General features: G+C 38.7%; 1 protein-coding gene across 3 annotated transcripts in view; it reads right to left on the bottom strand.

Moving 5' to 3' along the window:
- Window positions 1-6,400: 6,400 nt before the first annotated feature.
- LOC121325577 (granule associated Rac and RHOG effector protein 1-like) overlaps window positions 6,401-20,284 on the bottom strand; it is a 47,342-nt gene continuing 33,458 nt past the window's right edge. For all 3 annotated transcript variants that reach the window (XM_041268303.1, XM_041268306.1, XM_041268305.1), the window contains exons 8-14: window positions 15,708-15,805; window positions 14,914-15,039; window positions 13,474-14,528; window positions 12,813-12,978; window positions 11,942-12,079; window positions 9,093-9,171; window positions 6,401-8,619 (exon numbers count right to left, since the gene is read on the bottom strand). In XM_041268303.1, the coding sequence (XP_041124237.1) occupies window positions 8,284-8,619; window positions 9,093-9,171; window positions 11,942-12,079; window positions 12,813-12,978; window positions 13,474-14,528; window positions 14,914-15,039; window positions 15,708-15,805 (1,998 nt within the window). In that variant the 3' untranslated portion in view covers window positions 6,401-8,283. The remainder of the gene's footprint in view (window positions 8,620-9,092; window positions 9,172-11,941; window positions 12,080-12,812; window positions 12,979-13,473; window positions 14,529-14,913; window positions 15,040-15,707; window positions 15,806-20,284) is intronic.

The following is a 20,284-nucleotide window of genomic DNA, read 5'->3' as shown; positions in this document are numbered from 1 at the left end:
GTCGCCAGTGATGTATGCTACTAACACACTTGTTACATTTAAGATATGCACCTTGAAGTTATATGTGTTATGTTTTTTTTTTTTTTTAATGTTATGGCATTATGTACCATAGTATTCATTGGTGTTGGGTGTGGGCGATTAAGAGTAGCCAGGATGTATTTGTAAGGTGTTTACATTGTTCTGAAGGGAACCGTCCTCAATAGTTACCACCTCTGATTCTTATAGAGATGTAAGGACAGAAGTCTCTGCTCTAGAACGGGCCACACAGCTTCAAGAACTTTGATTGGTTGGGTACAGAAGCACTTGCAGACTGAGCACCTTCTTTCAACAGTCTATTGAATTCTGTCAGATTTTCTCTTGGCCAGTTGTGACTGAAACTGACTGGCATCAAAATACATGTCAGGGGTTTTCATTTGCATAATAAATATATCAGTCATCATGCGAGGGGCAGCAGATTTAGACACAAATGTGCGCTGCAAGCAATTGCTGGACAAATTTGAGGGTCGTTCCTGTTTTTTGTCACTAGAGGGCAAGCGCCATCACATTTCGTGGGTTCTGCACATAGCATACTTCGATTCTTAGTTTAAAAGTAAAGGATGTGCGTATAACATAAAAAGTGCATGAATTAGATGATGCCCTTAAATGTTTGCCTCCTTTGGTTATTTATAACAAAAAAGACGTCTTTCGTTTTCATATCAAGATTTTATAATTTTACAACAACTTACCTATGATAAATGTCAGTATTTAAGAAAAGTGTTAGAATAGACTGGAATAGACCACTACTTTAAATGATATAGTGGCTTCTCGAATACATTTGCGATTGGAGGGTTGTTTTTGTATGGAATAGAACAATACATTGATAGTAGAAAAATAAATAAAACAATAATATTTCATTTTTTTAAAATTATTTTTCTTAAAGAATTAGCAATTATAACCTGCAGCTTTACCTTTGTTGAACTGTACACAGTTGCCGAATGGATGCGCCTCTCTGTTCGAGAGTAAGGTTATGCGGAAGGGAATTTGGCAGGATTGAAAATATGGCCTTTTGCGTTGTTTGATTTATGTGTTTATGAATGGTTACATGAAAAACATGTCGATTGTGTTTGTGCCAGAGAAGCTACGATGGCGGGCTCAAATCAATCAGGAAATAATATAGATGTAAAATATGGTACTGTACTAACTGTACCGTACTGAATCTCCTTCCTGAGTACATGATGTATATTCAAAACGATTACAGTACCAGTATATACAAAACAAAACATAAGGAGTATCAAAGGAATGCTCAAGAAAATTGAAAATTGTCACTAAATCTTGGATTCCTCAAAATAGCCACCCTTTGCCTTAATAACAACTTCACCAACACAAGGCATTCGGTTAACAAGTTTTAGCAGGAAATCACCCGACATGTCTTCCCAGCTCTTCTGCAGCAATTCCCAGAGATGTAGGGCACTTGTGGGTAGCTTTGCTTTGACTCTTCTGTCCGGTTCGTCCCATACAGGTTCTATGGGATTGAGGTCTGGAGACTGGGCAGGCCAGGTCATTAGATTGAATTGTCTTTCACTTTCCTTCTTCGCCAAATAGTTCTTGCACAACTTTGAGGTGTGTTTCGGGTCATTATCTTGCTGAAGAATGAAGGTCTGCCCAACTAGCTGTAATCCTGATGGAATGCCATGCCTCTGAATTATGCTATGATAGCCATGCTGGTTGAGCTTGCCATGGACTTGGTAAAGATCACCAACTCTGTCACCACCAAAGCAACCCCAGACCATGACACTGCCTCCTCTATGCTTGACAGTGGGAACCACACATGCAGAACTCATGCACTCACCCTCTCTACGTCTTACAAATATTCAACGATTGGACCCAAATATTTCAAATTTTGACTCATCGGTCCATAAGACTGATTTTCACTCCTCAAACGTCCAGTTTCTGTGTTTTCTGGCCCAGGCAAGTCTCTTCCTCTTATTCTGCACTCTTAACAATGGTTTCTTTGCAGCAATTCTTCCAGTTAGGCCAGCTTCACGCAATCTCCTCTGAACAGTTGATGTAGAAACATCTGTACTTCTAGCAGCATTTAGTAGCTTGTATTTCAGGGGCAGTTAATCGCTGGTTTCACAGACTTGTGACTCGAATGAACTTGTTCTCTGATTCTGAGGTCACCCTTGGCCTGCCTGACCTTGTTCGGTCCTCATGAGTGCCAGTTTCTTCAAATTGTTTGATTGTCTTGGCCACAGCAGTTACAGACACTTGCAAAGTTCTTGCGATTTGTCTTAAAGATTGACCTTGACCTGTCTATTTTCTTTGCTTAGCTGAGCTTATTTTGCCATTTTCTGCGCTCTTACATTCAGGAATGACAAACTTGTACCTATGCTACCTATCTTTATAGTAATCATGGACCCTCACCTGTTAACAATAATTGGTGACAAAAGGTTAATTAGGTAACATGCTAGTTAACTCAGAGAACATCTAACAAAGACACTTTTAAACTTAGGTCAGTGTTCTAACACTGTGTTATACACATTTCAGACTTTTAACTGACTTGGGCTTCAGGCTGAAATCCCCTTGCTTTGGGTGACCATTTCATTGTAATTTTAACAAGATTTACATTTTTATTTAAAAATTAAATTTTTGAATGCAATTCACTTATGATTATCAGCTTATATAAGTAGAAGTATCATATAATGAAATATTAAGTGTTTATAGACAAGTTTATACAGTTAAAAGCATAGATAGTCAGGAAAAACCTGGTTTCAAGCAGGTGTACTTAAACTTTTGACTGGTACTGTATATTTAGATTAAAATTAATTCTACAAATGTATTGCCACCCATTGGGGACATAGATACCCATATATCACATATATGCCCGTATATTGAGTAAAAAAGCTGTTGGGTATTATTGCTAATGAATCTAGGTCCAGATCGGTGAGCGGCATGAACGGGATGAATTGACATGGAGTTACCTGCTACAGTCTGTGTTTTTCCTTTCATAAAAAGGTGCAAACTGTATCGTGGTTTGAACGAGTTTAGAGGAAAACTATTCCAATACTATGGCAGTTTACCTGGCATGTATCAAACACTGACCAGCCCTCATCATGTTAAGCAGAATTGAGATGTTGATTTTTGCAAAAGCATTAACCAGGCCATTTGCATTCCCCATTCAAAGTTTAGTTATTATATTTGGCTCATTTAGGAAAAAAAACAAAACAAAAACAAAACAAACAGCATTCATCTGCAGTAAAATGCCAAAATGAAAATAATTCCAGTGTAGAATATAGTTTCAAGCAAATCCTTGGTAAGGTGGCAGGCATTTGCAGTTTTGTTTTTATGTATAAAATGTTATAAATATATTAAATACTTGCATATGTTTCTCCTGGGCACCCGCTTACTGTGTACTGTGCAAAAAATGTATTGTAAAAATGTATTCTACCTGAGATTACGTAAGGTTACCATTTTCATTTTCTTGCAGTTGCTTGAGGAAAATGATCAGTGTTTGCATTATTGTAGAGTACCAGAGGAAAGGCAGAGCAACTGAATACATACAGTAAGAAAACACATTCAAGGACTGACTACTGTTCAGTGGGCTCTGATTTAATCCTTCAAGTGGAAATACTTTCATCTTCAACCTCACACCCTGTGCAGTGACAGTGTTTGATTTCAAGTTAGTATATATATATATATATATATATACACACACACACACACACACACACACACACACACACACTCTACTGGTCAAAAGTTTTAGAACACCTCCATTTTTCCAGTTTTTATTGAAATTTACACAGTTTAATGTCTTAATGTACTCTGAAATTAAAGCATAGAACAAATAAACAATTGGAGATAAAAAAAAGAAATCATGGAATCTTTTTGTTTAACAAAATTTAATCTAAATTTTTGACTCATCAAAGTAGCCACCTTTTGCAGATATAACAGCCGAACACACTCGTGGCATTCTTTCTACAATGGAAATCAAATATTGTTTGGAAACTCTACGCTGTTGCAGAAGTTCCCACAAATGTGTTGCACTTGTAGGTTGCTTTGCTTTCACCCTTTTGTCCAGATCATCCCAAACCAGCTCGATGGGGTTTAAGTCTGGAGACTGTGCTGGTCATTTCATGATTTCATGCCTACCGTCTTGTTCTTTTCTTCTAAGGTAGTTCTGACATAGCCTGGAGGTATGTTTTGGGTCATTATCTTGCTATAGGGTGAACCCCTGACCAACTAGGCGTATACCAGAGGGTATTGCATGGCGCTGCAAAATGCTATGGTAGCCATTTTGGTTCAGGGTGCCACTCACTCTGTGCAATTCGCCGACTCTGGATCCAGCAAAAGAGCGCCAGGCCATCACACTTCCTCCTCCATGTTTGACAGTTGGTGTCACACACCGAGGAACCATCCTTCCGCCTACTTGATGGCGTACAAAAACCCTGCGTGATGAACCAAAGATTTCAAATTTTGATTCATCGGTCCTTAAGACCTTCTTCCAGTCTTCAGTAGTCCATTGGCAGTGCTTCATGGCCCAGGCAAGCCTCTTTTTCTTATTTTGCCATCTTAGCAATGGCTTTCTTACTGCCACTCGACCTGTCAAACCTGCAGTTCGAAGTCTTCTCTTCACAGTTGAAACTAAGACTTGCTACTTCGACCAGTGTTAAGCTGTGCTTGAAGCTGTTATCCTGTGAGCCGCCTATCACACAAGCTGTTGACTCTCGGAAACTTGTCTTCTGATTCTGTTGTGGTTTTGGGTCTGACAGAACTCTTCCTGTCAGAGTTTCCTCCAGTTTCCAAGTGCCTTTTGATGGTGTAGGAAACTGTACTCACTGACACCTTGGCTTTCTTTGCAATTTCTCTAAAGGAAAGACCTACACTTTTAAGGGTTATAATGGTCTGTCCATCTTCCTTTGTTAATTGCCTTTTTCTCACCATTATGATAGCAATATACTACTTCCTGCAGTACAATACTGTTGAAATAATGCTTAAGAGGGTGTAGTAACACAGTCTGTTCCAACACTGCTTGTATACAGACAGAGGGTTTGTAAGTAATCAACAAAAGTTAGGACAGCTGTAGGAATTGTTAGCATCAACTTTCAAGGCTTAATTTACTTCCATTGCTGCAGAACAGCTGTAAGTTGTTAACCCATTACTTGTTCCCTGAAAAAGGCCTTTTTGTATAACTTACATAAATTACAGAAATTTACATTATTTTTCAGTTTTTGGTAACCCAAACCTCTTTTTTTTTTTTTTTTTAACATCTGGCAGTTTACCGCTTACCTTTGTACCATTTCAAGTTATTCACTGGACTTGAACTGCTTAAATTTCAATAAAAACTGGAAAAATGGGGGGTGTTCTAAAACTTTTGATCTGTAGTGTATGTGTGTAATATATATATATATATATATATATATATATATATATATATATATATATATATATATATATATACACACACATACACATACATACACACACACACACACACACTGTGTTCATATTACACTGTGTAACAAAAAAAAAAAAAAAAAATGTTGTTCCTGGGTAGTAAGTGTTATTTCCTAATTACTTATGCCTCAAAAGTATAGAAAATGGCTATTATTCCCCACAAACTTTCATTTTGTGACCAGGACAGTGATATTTGAAAATATCACTATTTCCAATGGGAAAATGGGCAAATGTGTGTCTTTTCGTTCACATAAAGTCAGAAACTACTCACTTCTAAATCTTTTGTAGTCATCTTTGTATTACTTTAGTATAAATACGTAGATGTGCCACTCGGGAGCCCCTGCCAAGAACATTTTAGCCGTGACACTTTAATATTCTCATTACACTTGCTTTTGTTTTTACAATGGAAATATAAATACAAAAAAAACCCCACATTATGTTAAATGTACATCTTTAATAAAGCAAATAGTTATTTTACTTACAGAAGCTTTTAAAAAGGTAAAATATAAAAATGCAGATTTCCAGTTTCAAAATCTTTGTACTCCCCACTTAAGCAAATGCCTCCAGGGCTGGTCAGCCCGAGCTACACTCCAACACCCACCCCCCCCCCCCCCCAAAGCACTTGGCAGTGTGAGCAAAATAACTTTCATGACAAGACTTGAATGAACAAGTGCAATATAAGAATTGAAGAAAACCATAAAAACAGGTACCAGCATTCTAAAGGTTTGAAGTATATGACACATTTACGGCATCTACTAAATGACAGACATGTAAACAGTTCAAGTGTACACTTCCCACTCAGCCAGGCCAGTGTCTCCATCCATGCTTGTTCAGGTATCAGATCAGGACTCAAGACTTCAAACTTCTCCTGCTTTTAGAATTCAACTAACGCAGCACTTGACTCACTTAAACAAAAATGTTTTTTACTCTGCAAGTTTAAATTGACCCTGCTTTTTTTGTTTTAAAGCTGGAACAGTTTGCAAGTTCCTGTTACCAACTAAATGAAGAATAAATAAGCTGCTCTAATGTAAACTAGAGCTTTTTTTTTGTTAAAATGGGGGATTTCTATGCAAAGGTTACACTTTAGCAGAAGGAACTAGTAAACTATTTGGCATGGCTGAGAAATGCAGTTACAGTTCAAGGTCTTTATATTAAAAAGAGCTGCAGAAGTTTGTGAGTTTACACAGATAAAAAGCAACAATACATTTGTGATCGTGCAAACCACAGAACTATAAAAAGGTTTATGCACAGCAAATGATTCTCTGTAAACATGGCAAGTATGTTAGTTTTCAGAAAACATGGTGTCCTATCTTAAATACAGGCAACACTGGCATCTGCAAACATCACAAAAAGTTAACATTCTGGGCCAGCAAACACAGCCCATCACTATACAAACTGAAGAAATGTGTTTGGGTTTAAAAACACCCACATCATATATTTTTAGTGTTTATCGTAGCATATTTGGTAATCCTCAGATATATGATGTAATTAAACTCTGTAGAAAACAGTTAACATAAATGTGCTTTTTTTTTTTTTTTTTTTTTAACCTTTCTTCCTTGCAAACAAATCTGAACTTATTACATATTACAAACAATAAAACATACAGTAATGGTAGGACAATTTAAGAAAATACAAAAATAGGATTAATACTGTCAATAGTTCTATACAAGAAAATATTGTATTTAGATGAACACATGTTAAGATTCATTTAGAGCTGAATCATCATTCAGGAAGCCAATTCGAAATGTTAACGTTTTTATATATTTAACCATATAAAGATTATTTCTAAGCTAAATTTCTTATTTAATATACAACAGGGCAGCTATATATTTTCAGAGTCAATTCTGTTTTTATTTTCAAAGCACTATTAATTTTTTTTCTGAACACTTTAGTTGGAAAAATATTCTGTTCCACAGGTGGTTTTATTAACATGGCACAATTACTACTAATATTTATATGTCAGTTATTGAAAAAAAAAAAAAAAAAAAAAAAGGTAGTGTATACATGTCTTTCAAATTATACATCTGTTGTGGTTTTTATATTTCTGCTGAGCCTGCTCAAAGCCTTTATTTTATTAAAAGTGGAAGTCAATTATTTATATTTAATATTTTAAGTAATTTACAAGCAATGGAACAGTAGCAAATCTGAGCCAATGATTCTGGCTCTTTAAATAAATTTCACACCTGCCCCTTCAAGATAAGATTTGGCAGTTACAGCTTAATAGACACTTTTTAACTGAAACAGTAAATTGAAGGGTAGATTGTGAAGATTTTTTGTGTCCTTTCTGCTGCTGTTTTTTTTTTCATTTGTAAGATGAATGAGTGTTTAACTTCTGACCCCAATGCTTTTTCATGCCACAGGCTACCAAATTGTCAGCAAAGAAATATACACACATGTACAATAACTTAAGCAAACACTTGGCCATTATATTAGTTGGGTAAATTTAAAGTTACATGAGTTACAATGGGTAATATAGCTTATATAAAACATTGTTAGTTTAAAAATGCACATCATTGCTATGGAAAAATAGTTAGAAAATACAATAAGGTATATTAAAGTACTCCGAGTACAATGCAAATAAGTTAAATATGATTTCAATTTTATTCATACCTATTTTACAGTTCTGGAGTCGAGCGTGGAACAACTAATACAATGGCCATAAACTTGCTCAACACTTAAATATAATTGAATATAACAACAACAAAATAAAGCCTATTAACATACTGTATCTCACTGCTTTGCTTTGCCACACAGGATCAGGGACACATTATAATGCACTCCATTATGTAGAAGCTAAAATGCCGAAGACACAGCCTAGTATGTTATAAAGTAAGCTGTCGTATCTGATCAGTATTGATGCAGGTAGGATGGCCTGTGTTCGTGCTTCAGAGGAAACGATTTAAAACCCTTATTCATCTGTTGTTTGTGTTGGGAGGCTTGCTGCTGCTGCTGCTGCTGCTGCTGCTGCTGGGCGTAAGCAAAGCTGGATGAGATCCCGGTGGAGGGGGCACAGTCACTGGCCGTCGACCACACTGGTGACTGCAGCATTTGCATGGATTCATTCCACTGGCTGACAGGGTTGGTCATCTGGTACAAGGAAGAGCTCTGACTGGGCAGTGTGTTAGTGAGAGGAGAGGAGTGCTGCCAGGGGGCTTTCGGAGGCCAGGTTTTAGTTTTGCTATCCTGTGGGAGGCAGGGGGGAAAAGAAAGAAAAAAAGAAAGAAATTTTCAAAAATACAATACAATGGTGGCAAAAAAAGGCTTGAGTTAGACCTCGCTAGTCTTCCCAGGCCAATCCCTACAATTAATGGGATATGGTTTCCTGGGTCTCGGGGCACTGTTTAACAGACTTTATAATTGTCAATAATTGACTATTCCACTCAACACTGTACTACGTGCATGAAACGAAACTGGTTGTTGGAGTTCCCAGTTGCCAATGTACAATGCCTGTTCATTAGACAGATGATGAAAAACATTTTAAATAATAATCAAACTCATTATAAGAATTCATTATAAAGATGTTGCATCTCAACTCAAACTTTTTTTTTTTTTAATAAAAGCATAAGTGTTCTAGTTTTAAGCAAATTACGTAATGTGTGTAGACTGCTTCAGCATGAACAGTCATGCTGTTTTGCACCAATCTAAGATATCCCTACCTGATTAATGTCATCTGCGGAGGGATGGAGAGGTGGGGATGGCAGGGTGCAGGCTTCCTGCTCACCACTGCTGTGCTTCCTGTACAAAACAAGAAGGAATGCAGAGTTAACCCTCTATGGCACCATGTATGTCTAAACATACAAATGAAAAAAACTGTTAAATGTTTAAACACAAATGAGGCATAAGAGGACAATGTATGTTGTAAAAGACAGGAGTACACTTGCACTATCTATCACAACCTCTCCATAAATCGAGTCACCATTTTGATTTCCTGTTGTGGACAGAAGCACACCAAAGTTTCAGAAGTAGTTTTTTTTTTTTTTATATAAATAAATACTAGAGTTATGATAATGTTGATTTTATGTTTTTTATGTTTAAAGTGCTAATGTATTACATTTTATTTAGTGACACTGTTAGACATTTGGAGTCATATATAAATATACTAATGTATTTTTAAACATACACTGTACACTTATGGCAAGCTAGACCTACTAATGGATGTGTGATCAATGTCCTCCATAGGTAACCAATAGGACAGATGGTATAAAACCCTCTGTTTTATGGTTTTATGTAAACAAACAGTCATCATTCCATTTGAGGGTAGTGATGAGGAATTTGAGGAAGCTAGTAGTGGAGATGAAACATACAAGCCGAGGGATAGTGAGCAGTCAGGCAAGGTTAGGTAGGCCAGTATATGGATAAATGTGTGAATTTTATTTATGTGATTTTTATTTTGGTATTTGGTGCTTTTACTTGGTATTCACTAAATTATTAATATTATACTTATTATGATTATACTTATTATTATTATTATTATTATTATTATCATCATTTCCTTACACTTTCTATTTCTTGAAGTGGTATTAGTTCCAATTATAATTATATTTACTATCCATCCATCAAAATATTTATTGTTGTTTACAGATTCAGATGAATCTGCCAATAGTTTTGATGACTTTGAGAATGAAGTCCAAGCTAAGCCAGAGTCGTCTTCTAAACCTGATAGTGAGACAGTAACACCCACAGATGAGAGCATATCAAAATGCAACCTGTCCTCTTTTATGGAAGACGAATGGAAATAAGCAAGTACATGTAACACCAGAAAGGTTAATCAGCCTTATGAAACATGTGTACAATCACCAACAGAATATTGTCTAGTCTTTGGTTGCTGACCGCATTGTCCTAGCAGAGCAGTCCAATCTTTACACATCTCAAACTGACATTACCTCTTGTCTCCATTTAGACACCAGTGAACGAGATCAGCTCTTACGGTTTACTTTCTACATGCCCCTCATTGGAATGTCTGGGTCAAGAAAATACTGGATCTCAAGATGTTACATGAGCAGGTTGCTTAGGTCATGTCTCCTCATTGATGGGAGTTCATTAATTAAAAAATACTAGATGGCAATACTGACAATTTCTTCAACTGAGGGAACTACTTGAAACAAGCCATGTCTCTGATTTCAAGTGCGATATAGCACAGTCACTATGTTCTATGGGTAAAGCTAAAAGAAGAGGAAGGCCAAGAATGTGCCCACTGTGAAGAGCAGGAGGTACTCGGCACCTCCTAATGTGGACTGCAGAAAAGACAAGACTGATCATTGGCCTACATATGAAGACAAGGCTGGGAGATGCAAAAATGCTAGCTGCCAAAAACTCACAAAAGTGAAGTGCATCAAATGTAAAACATTTCTTTGCTTTGCCTCCAGGCAGAATTGCGTTTGAGTTTCACAACTAAAGTGTCAGACAAGAGAGAAAAGATATAGCACAGCAGGGAAAACAAAGTTTGGGTGGTTCAGAGAAGTGTCTACTGATTTGTTACAGAAAACAAAAAAGTTAATTCACAAAATAATAGCAGAAGATAAACCAAAACCAGTTGCATGTACTTGCTTACCCACTTGTAATGATCTTTTAGTTATTTTAGTGCTTATGAAATTGAGCTGAATCCGTTTGAACTTGTATAACAACGATGAAATGTACTTGTAGATAATCATCTTTTTCTGGCAAAATAAAACATAACTTTTTATGCAAAATATAATATAAAATTTGTGATTTTATCTTTTTTTTTTAATTATCAAATCTAAGTGTTTTTTTTTTTGTTTTTTTTTAATGTTTTTCAAAAAAATTTAACAATAGTTAAGTCTATTTGAAATTGTATGCAAATGTTCATGTTCTCACGCACAATGTATGTTAAAAAATACATGTAAACATTTTTGGAATAAAAATATAAAATCCAAAATGTGTGTTCATATATAGGATACTGGAGCCAAAGTCAATTAAAAATAATGTTCAAATATTTTTTTCTTTTTATTTGTTTTGTTGTGACCCTCTTTTTACACTACAATTATGAAATCATCTAATCTGAGCACTGCATTTATTTTTCTGCACATAGGTGCTGTATCCCTCTATAATACCAGACAAAAGGTCCTAAGTATGAAACAATAAAACCAGACACACAGAATTACAGGACATGGATAGATGGTATTGTATTTTATTTCCTCTTTTTGTTTTTTGTTTTTATTTGCAATACATTTTTTAGTTTTGTACTTTTCTGCTGGTTGTTCCTCAACAATCAAGTTTTTACTCCTTACTTTCGTTGTGAAGCACAGGGATATTACTTCCAGCTTGTGAGATGAGGACTGGTTATCAGGGATCATTTTTAGCCATCTTGCTTGTTTTCCAACCATTTACATATAATTGAAGACAAAGCCCTACTGTCCTGCACAAAGCGCAAAACTGACGTGGCAACGGTATAAAATCAGACAGAACCGCAACAGTCCAGCATATAAACTTATTAGTGCCAAGCTATCTATCTTATCTATCATTATCTACACCTAGATTATCTCACCTCCTCTGTTTGACAGCAGCAACGAGATCAGGCCCTGAGAACATGGAGAAGAGACTGTCACCATTGACAGAGGATGTCTCATCACTGGAGCTGGCCGAGTCTCCCTGAGTCCCAGACCAGCTGCTATTCATCACATCCCTATGAAGAAGAATATGCTTAAAATAAGACTTTCCAAAATAACATTAAGTTTGGGCTGGCTTATCTTTTATGTAGCAACTCCCTTCAGACTATTAGATCCAGGGCTTATGAATAACAATATAAAAAATAAATCATTGTGTAAGCCACACAGGAAACCAATAAAAGCAAGTTGGAAGAACGTTCTACTCAGCCAATGCTCTCTGTGCAGAATACAGTGGGCTCTATTCAATGGATCTACTTAAGAGATTTGCACATATTGTTAATAGATGTTGGTTTCAATAAGGACCTTGAAACAAATTCATCCAGAGCAGAATATAGATCTGCCAAGGTTTAGATCAACTGAATACACCCCAAAAACTGAATTGGGATTAAATATTTTAGAAGTTGTTTGAACATCACGGAATACCTATAGGCAGTGGACCCCAAGATGTACTGTAGCCTTGGACTGCTCAGCCAATCAGGTGTCAATAGAGTGAATAAGTACTAGGGCACAATGAAAACCAAAATATAGAATATGGCAACCATAGGTTAGGAAAAAGGACCCTGGAAAATCTGAAGGCTGGTTTAAGTTGGGAGATTCTTAAAACACCACCTTGAGGAAGCTATGCTTTGAGGCTTAAGGCAACATAGGTATTTAAAATTGCTGTAAAGCAGGCATGTATAATTATATACTTTATAATAATAGTTTCATTTCTTAAAAGAAAAAAAACAACGCTGGTGTGCAGTTTCTTACCCCTCTGTGTAGTATTTGGGAGGTGGCCAGGTTCTGTGAGGTTCATCGGGGGCAGCCCAGTTGCTATGCGTGTTGCTCGGGCGACGGACATGCTGTGCTTGCCTTTTGTGTTGCATAGCCTGGCTAACCCCAGCCACGTACCGGGCAAACTCTGGGTCTGAGCCAACTAGATATGAAAAGAGAAACCCACCAGTCAGTTGCTGACATGTTCAGCTATTCTCTCCTCAATTGTCTCTTCACTGAATCCCTTAAGCCCAACTGTCTACCAAAGAAAAAAAAAACTGGCACCAGTAAGCGGTTGATAATGGCCTGTGTTGATATGACAGCTGGCGACAATGTTAAACTATTTAAGTATTTCATACAGGACGATTAAAAAAAAAAGGTCAGTGGGGCGCTTTTCAGTGCTGCTGTGGGGAAGAAAAATTATCCGCTTAAAATGTCTTGAGAAAAAGAGTAAACTAAAATAAAATACCTGTGTATCCAGGGCTCAGAACCTGGTAATCCACAAGTTTGATTGTGTACTAATGCTAGTGTTGACAGTAAATTGAACATGTACTACACATTACTGCCTACAGACCCTTCACTATTAAAAATAAATGTTTAAATAAAAAAACCATGCAACACTTGCAGACCTAAACTAAAATACAACTACTGCACATACCTGCAGGGTCAAATGGAAGAATGTCTCCAAGCACCCCAAAGACGCCCTCGTTTTGGTCCCGATTTGGCCAGGTGTTATTTCTCAGACCTTGGGGTTTTTGCCCCAGCATTTCAGACACAACGCTGTCCATGTACGTGCTTACAAGCCCAAGGCTGTAAAAATCGGAGCTTAAATCTGGGAGCCCTGGGTTACCCCACTGACCCATCTGTCCGATGGGCGACAGTCCTGCTGCAGGTGGAGGCTGAGGTGGGGGATGCTGGGTGGAGCTGCCCAGCCACTTAGCTGGGACTCGCTGCTGCAGCTGCTGCTGGGGTATAGGGGGCTGTGGCAGAGATTGCGACTGTGCTTGTTGCTGCTGCTGTTGTCCAATGGGTTGGAGGAGGTGCTGGTAATATTGCAGTGCTTGCTGCTGCTGTTTCTGCGTCAGGTGCTGCTGTGGTGGTAACACCGGCGGAGGAGGCTGCAGAGCTGCGTGGGACACTGGCTGGGACGCCTGCACTCCCGAAGGCGGTTTCTGCTCGGCCACAGAGGAGGGTGACACCGCCACAGAGTTCCTTCTCTTGACCAGCGGAGATGCCTGCTGAGACTTTCCCATGTTGAAACCCGAGAGGAAGTCGATGACGTCCTGCATCTCCTGGTCCGTGGGCAGGTTCATGCCCTTCTCGCCCAAGGCTAGCTCTCTCCGATCAGTGGGGTAGCCGTTGAGCAGCTGGCCAGGGGCGCCCTGTCGAGCCTGGTTGGAGTCCATGGTCCTGGGGCTGTTGAAGATGGTCTGTAACCTCGCATCCATACTGTTGGGCAGCTTGGCTTTGTCCTCGGCGCTGCTGCCGGTGAAGATGCTTCGTGAAGGGGTGTTTGGAATCGAAAAGCTCCCACAGCCAGAGGTGCTGCTGCTGCTGCTGCAGGAGGCTTTCTTTGTAAACTTTGAGGTAAGCTTGGAGATGGTCTTGGGAAGCCCGCTGGAGGACTTGGCTCCGGACGGCAGGTCTACTTGGCTTCCGTAGTCGGAGGATTCGCGCTGCAGCTGGATTTGAATGGTGGGCAGTGCCTGCTCTCTGCAGGTCAAAGACAGTGGATGAAACAAGACACTGCAGTTACAAAATTGAAAATACAGACCTAAAAAACAAAACTTGGAAACACACATTCTAACCACATTGTGTTTGATTATACAGATTTTTTGAAATGCTGAGCTTTTAATACAACAGATATCTTCACTTCTAAAGCATGGCCACAGCCAGTTTCAGGCCTTGTAACCAATAATCTTTGTACAGTTTTCACTGTGATCATGATTTCTTTATTACGCAAAAAAGTTAATTGATCCCCTCTCGCAAAACCAGAGAGATCAATTTCTGGACCCATTGAAGACAAAACTTCAGTAAAATAAAATAAAAATCGCAAGGGCTCAGAGGAAAATAATTACATGTTGATCCTCCCATTTACCTCCTTTCTTTCCATCTGTTCAAGTCAAACATTGCAGTATACAACACATCTACCAGCCCCAGGGTCTTCTCTGGATCAAGACTTCTCTGCAGTAGAGACATTGTGGCAGGATCTTCTTTGAGACACCTGCAGAATAGACACACCCATCTCAACACTGAGCCTTTATGATGCACTATTAGTGTATGCAGTATAGGTAGGAAAAGGTCATGTTTAAAAAGCAAAAAATCTCACACAGGATATTTAAGGGGAAGCTTTGTATGCTCTACGTTTTCAGAATATTTAATGTATTACTTATTCAATACCCTATTAGACATGTTTTGTATAATTCTCAAATGTTCTCCAAATACATTATTTTTCAATCTCAGGAGTTACTTCTGAAAAGACCACTAGGGGGTGTGCAACTGTAATATCTGCTCCCTGGGCAACTGTGAAAGGTAACTAAAAGGAAAACATCAATACAAGAACCACAATGGGCTGCTGTCTGGAACGTACATGTTGTTCATTCCTTATTACACAGAGTTTATTAAACATTATAACATTTAGCTTTAAATACACATGTGCTAGGTTTGGAAATTCAAAGTTAATATGTGTGATAGAATAGCTCTTCTGATTACTAACAACAAAGATGGCATTTCAAATTTGTTTGCATTAATTCTGGTGCAAAAACAAATAACCAGGTGTGGACCTTTGGACAACCACTTACATGCACATATATTGTTCTTTTAAATACCAGTGCAATGACACAGCAGAATACATGGAACTCGGGAACATTATGTAAAAGAAAAAATTCATACCACGTTGAGGGGACTTGAACCACAATTCTGGAGCCTTCCAAACTAATCTGTGGTGCGTAGGCCTCCTTGTTCTCAATCTGAGCTGTGTCAACCACCACCTGGCAATAAGCACACAACAAGAGAACAGAGCTGAGTTTCCTGTTGGATTAGAACTTTTCTGGTTTTGTTCCCCCTGTTTGGGTTTGTTGTATTCATTTAACCACTTTGGTTCAAGTGGCATTAACACTGTGTGCTACTTCTCTACTTTTCTGCCATATGCTCCCCCACCCCAGCCCTCATCAAGTAGCAACTGTGTCCCATCATGCATCACACACATACGCAGCTCTGTGGAATCAAAGGAAAGCGCTTCCTGTCTCTCCGGAAGACAAAGTATTATTGTTATTTAGAACACAGGTGCATCCTCCACAGAACAATTAGCAACGCTTTTAAACTTAGCCTTGAAGGCAAGTTTATTTTTCTTGAGGAAATAGAAAAGTGGGAGGCAGGCAGGACCAATTTTCATAACAAGCTGTGTCCAAAAAAGATTTAAACTTTTTTTGTGTTCGTTTTAGAACAGGCAACTGACTGACTGTACAGAGGTGTCCTTCCAACTGCATTTGCAGTATCTTTAATATATTATTCCACATAAGCATAATAAAAAGACAGATTAGACAGATTCTGAATGAATTAACAACAACAAATAAATACAGGCTTGAACACTTACAAATCAAAAGAGTGATTTGTAGCTTGTGATGGCAAAGGTCTCTGATAGAATGTTTTCAATTGAAAAAAATAGATAAGTGGAAAGAAAACCCAAAATGATAGTAAAGTAGAAGAAGAAATAATCATATATATATATATATATATATATAAAGGACAGTAAAACAGCATAGCTGTCCCGTGTTAGATAGGGTGTTCCTGTGAATTTAGTTAGCGCTCCAAAGTGGAGTTAGGTTTTTGTTTTACGTTTGATTTTCGTTTGTGTGTGTGTTATTAAAAATAGTGTGTCAGCGCTGGAAAAATCCATCTCTGTGTCCTGGGTCTGTGTTTTAAAGGGGCAACGAACGGCGAGAGTTGCAAGCTCGGTTACACACACTCTCTCTCTCTCTCTCTCTCTCTCTCTCTCTCTCTCTCTCTCTCTATACAGACACACACACTACCATTCAAAAGTTTGGGGTCACTTAGAAATTTCCTTGTTTTCGAAAGAAAAGCTAATTTTTTGTCCATTAAAATAACATCAAAAATTGATCAGAAATGCAGTGTAGACATTGTTAATGTTGTAAATGACTATTGTAGTTGGAAATGGCTGATTTGTAATGGAACATCTACATAGGCGTACAGAGGCCCATTATCAGCAACCATCAGTCCTGTGTTCCAATGGCACGTTGTGTTTGCTATCATTTTAAAAGTTTATCATTTTAAAAGGCTAATTGATCATTAGAAAACCCTTTTGCAATTATGTTAGCACAGCTGAAAACTGTTGTGCTGATTAAAGAAGCAATAAAACTGGCTTTCTTTACGCTAGTTGAGTATTTGGTGCATCAGCAATTGTGGGTTCGATTACAGGCTCAAAATGGCCAGAAACAAAGAACTTTCTTCTGAAACTCGTCTGTCTATTCTTGTTCTGAGACATGAAGGCTATTCCATGTGAGAAATTGCCAAGAAACTGAAGATCTCGTACAACGCTGTGTACTACTCCCTTCATAGAAGAGCGCAAACTGGCTCTAACCAGAATAGAAAGAGGAGTGGGAGGCCCCAGTGCACAACTGAGCAAGAGGACAAATACATTAGAGTGTCTAATTTGAAAAACAGACGCCTCACAGGTCCTCAACTGGCAGCTTCATTAAATAGTACCTGCAAAACACCAGTATCAATGTCAACAGTGAAGAGCCGACTGGGATGCTGGCCTTCCAGGCAGAGTTGCAAAGAAAAAGCCTGACTGACCAATAAAAAGAAAAGATTAAGATGGGCAAAAGAACACAGTCACTGGACAGAGGAAGATTGGAAAAAAGCGTTATGGACAGATGAATCTAAGTTTGAGGTGTTCAGATCGCAAAGAAGAACATTCGTGAGACGCAGACCAAATGAAAAGATGCTGGAGGAGTGCTTGACGCCATCTGTCAAGCATGGTGGAGGCAATGTGATAGTCTGGGGGTGTTTTGGTCGTGGTAAAGTGGGAGATTTGTACAGGGTAAACGGGATCTTGAAGAAGGAAGACTATCTCTCCATTTTGCAATGCCATGCCATACCCTGTGGACGGCGCTTGATTGGAGCCAATTTCCTCCTACAAACAGGACAATGACCCAAAGCACAGCTCCAAACTATGCAAGAACTATTTAGGGAAGAAGCAGTCAGCTAGTATTCTGTCTGTAATGGAGTGGCCAGCACAGTCATCGGCTCTCAACCCTATTGAGCTGTTGTGGGAGCAGCTTGACCGTATGGTATGTAAGAAGTGCCCATCAAGCCAATCCAACTTGTGAAAGTGCTTCAGGAAGCATGGGGTGAAATCTTTTCAGATTACCTCACCAAATTGACAACTAGGATGCCAAAGGTCTGCAAGGCTGTACTTGCTGTAAATGGAGGATTCCTTGCCGAAAGCAAATTTTGAAGAACGCAATTATTATTTCAATTAAAAATCATTATTTCTAACCTTGTCAATGATTATATTTCCTATTAATTTTGCTATATTTCCTATTCAAACTCATTTCATGTATGTTTTCATGGAAAACAAGGAAATTTCTAAGTGACCCCAAACTTTTGAACGGTAGTGTATATACACACACATTATAGACAGATAGATAGATAGATAGATAGAGATACACACACACACACACACACTGAACAAAAATACAAACGCAACAATTTCAAAGATTTTACTGAGTTACAGTTCATATAAGGAAATCAGTCAATTCAAATAAATTCATTAGGCCCTAATCTATGGGTTTCACATGACTGTGAATACAGATATGCATCTGTTGGTCACAGACACCTTAAAAAAAAACGTAGGGGCATGGATCAGAAAACCAGTCAGTATCTGGTGTAACCACCATTTGCCTCATGCAGCACAACACATCTCCTTTGCATAGGGTTGATCAGGCTGTTGATTGTGGCCTGTGGAATGCTGTCCCGCTCCTCTTCAATGGCTGTGCGAAGTTGCTGGATATTGGCAGGAACTGGAACACGCTGTCGTACACGTCGATCCAGAGCATCCCAAACATGCTCAATGGGTGACATGTCTGGTGAGTGTGCAGGCCATGGAAGAACTGGGACATTTTCAGCTTCCAGGAATTGTGTACAGATCCTTGCGACATGGGGCCGTGCATTATCATGCTGAAACATGAGGTGATGGCGGCGGATGAATGGCACGACAATGGTCTTCAGGATCTCATCACGGTATCTCTGTGCATTCAAATTGCCATCGATAACATGCAATTGTGTTCGTTGTCCGTAGCTTATGCCTGCCCATACCATAACCCCACCACTACCATGGGGCACTCTGTTCACAACGTTGACATCAGCAAATCGCTCGCCCATACGACGCCATACACGCTGTCTGCTATCTGCCCGGTACAGTTGAACCCGAGATTCATCCGTGAAGATCACACTTCTCCAGCATGCAAGTGGCCATCGAAGGTCAGCATTTGCCCACTGAAGTCTTACGATGCCAAACTACAGTCAGGTCAAGACCCTGGTGAGGGCAACAAGCACGCAGATGAGCTTCCCTGAGACGGTTTCCGATAGTTTGTGCAGAAACTCTTCGGTTGTGAAAACCCACAGTTTCATCAGCTGTCCGGGTGGCTGGTCTCAGACGATTCCGCAGGTGAAGAAGCTGGATGTGGAGGTCCTGGGCTGGCATGGTTACATGTGGTCTGTGGTTGTGAGGCCGGTTGGACATACTGCCAAATTCTCTAAAATGATGTTGGAGGCGGCTTATGGTAGAAAAATGAACATTCAATTCTCTGGCAACAGCTCTGGTGGACATTCCTGCAGTCAGCATGCCAATTGCACGCGCCCTCAAAACTTGAGACATCTGTGGCATTGTGTTGTGTGACAAAACTGCACATTTTAGAGTGGCCTTTTATTGTTCCCAGGACAAGGAGCACATGTGTAATGATCATGCTGTTTAATCACCTTCTTGATATGCCACACCTGTCAGGTGGATGGATTATCTTGGCAAAGAAGAAATGCTCACTAACAGGGATGTAAACAAATTTGTGCACAAAATTTGAGAAAAATAAGCTTTTTGTGCGTATGGAAAATTTCTGGGATCTTTTATTTCAGCTCATGAAACACGGGGCCAACGCTTTACATGTCGCGTTTACATTTTTATTCAGTATGTGTGTGTGTGTGTGTGTGTGTGTGTGTATGTATATATATATATATATATTATATATATATATATATATATATATATATATATATATATATATAAGTTCCTACTTCCATTAGAAACTCTTTGAGGGTCATAGCAGTCACTGGCTGAGCAAATCATGGGTAATAATTATTAATCCACCATGATTAATGAACTAATTAGGAAGAGAAGGAGATGGAAGAGTGGGGCAAATGACAGAGGAAGTACAAGAATAAAAGAAAATAAG

Source organism: Polyodon spathula, chromosome 13, assembly GCF_017654505.1.
Source record: "Polyodon spathula isolate WHYD16114869_AA chromosome 13, ASM1765450v1, whole genome shotgun sequence".
Lineage (NCBI taxonomy): Eukaryota > Metazoa > Chordata > Actinopteri > Acipenseriformes > Polyodontidae > Polyodon > Polyodon spathula.
Note: the sequence above shows the minus strand (reverse complement) of the source record. Positions and strands in the feature narration are given on the sequence as shown.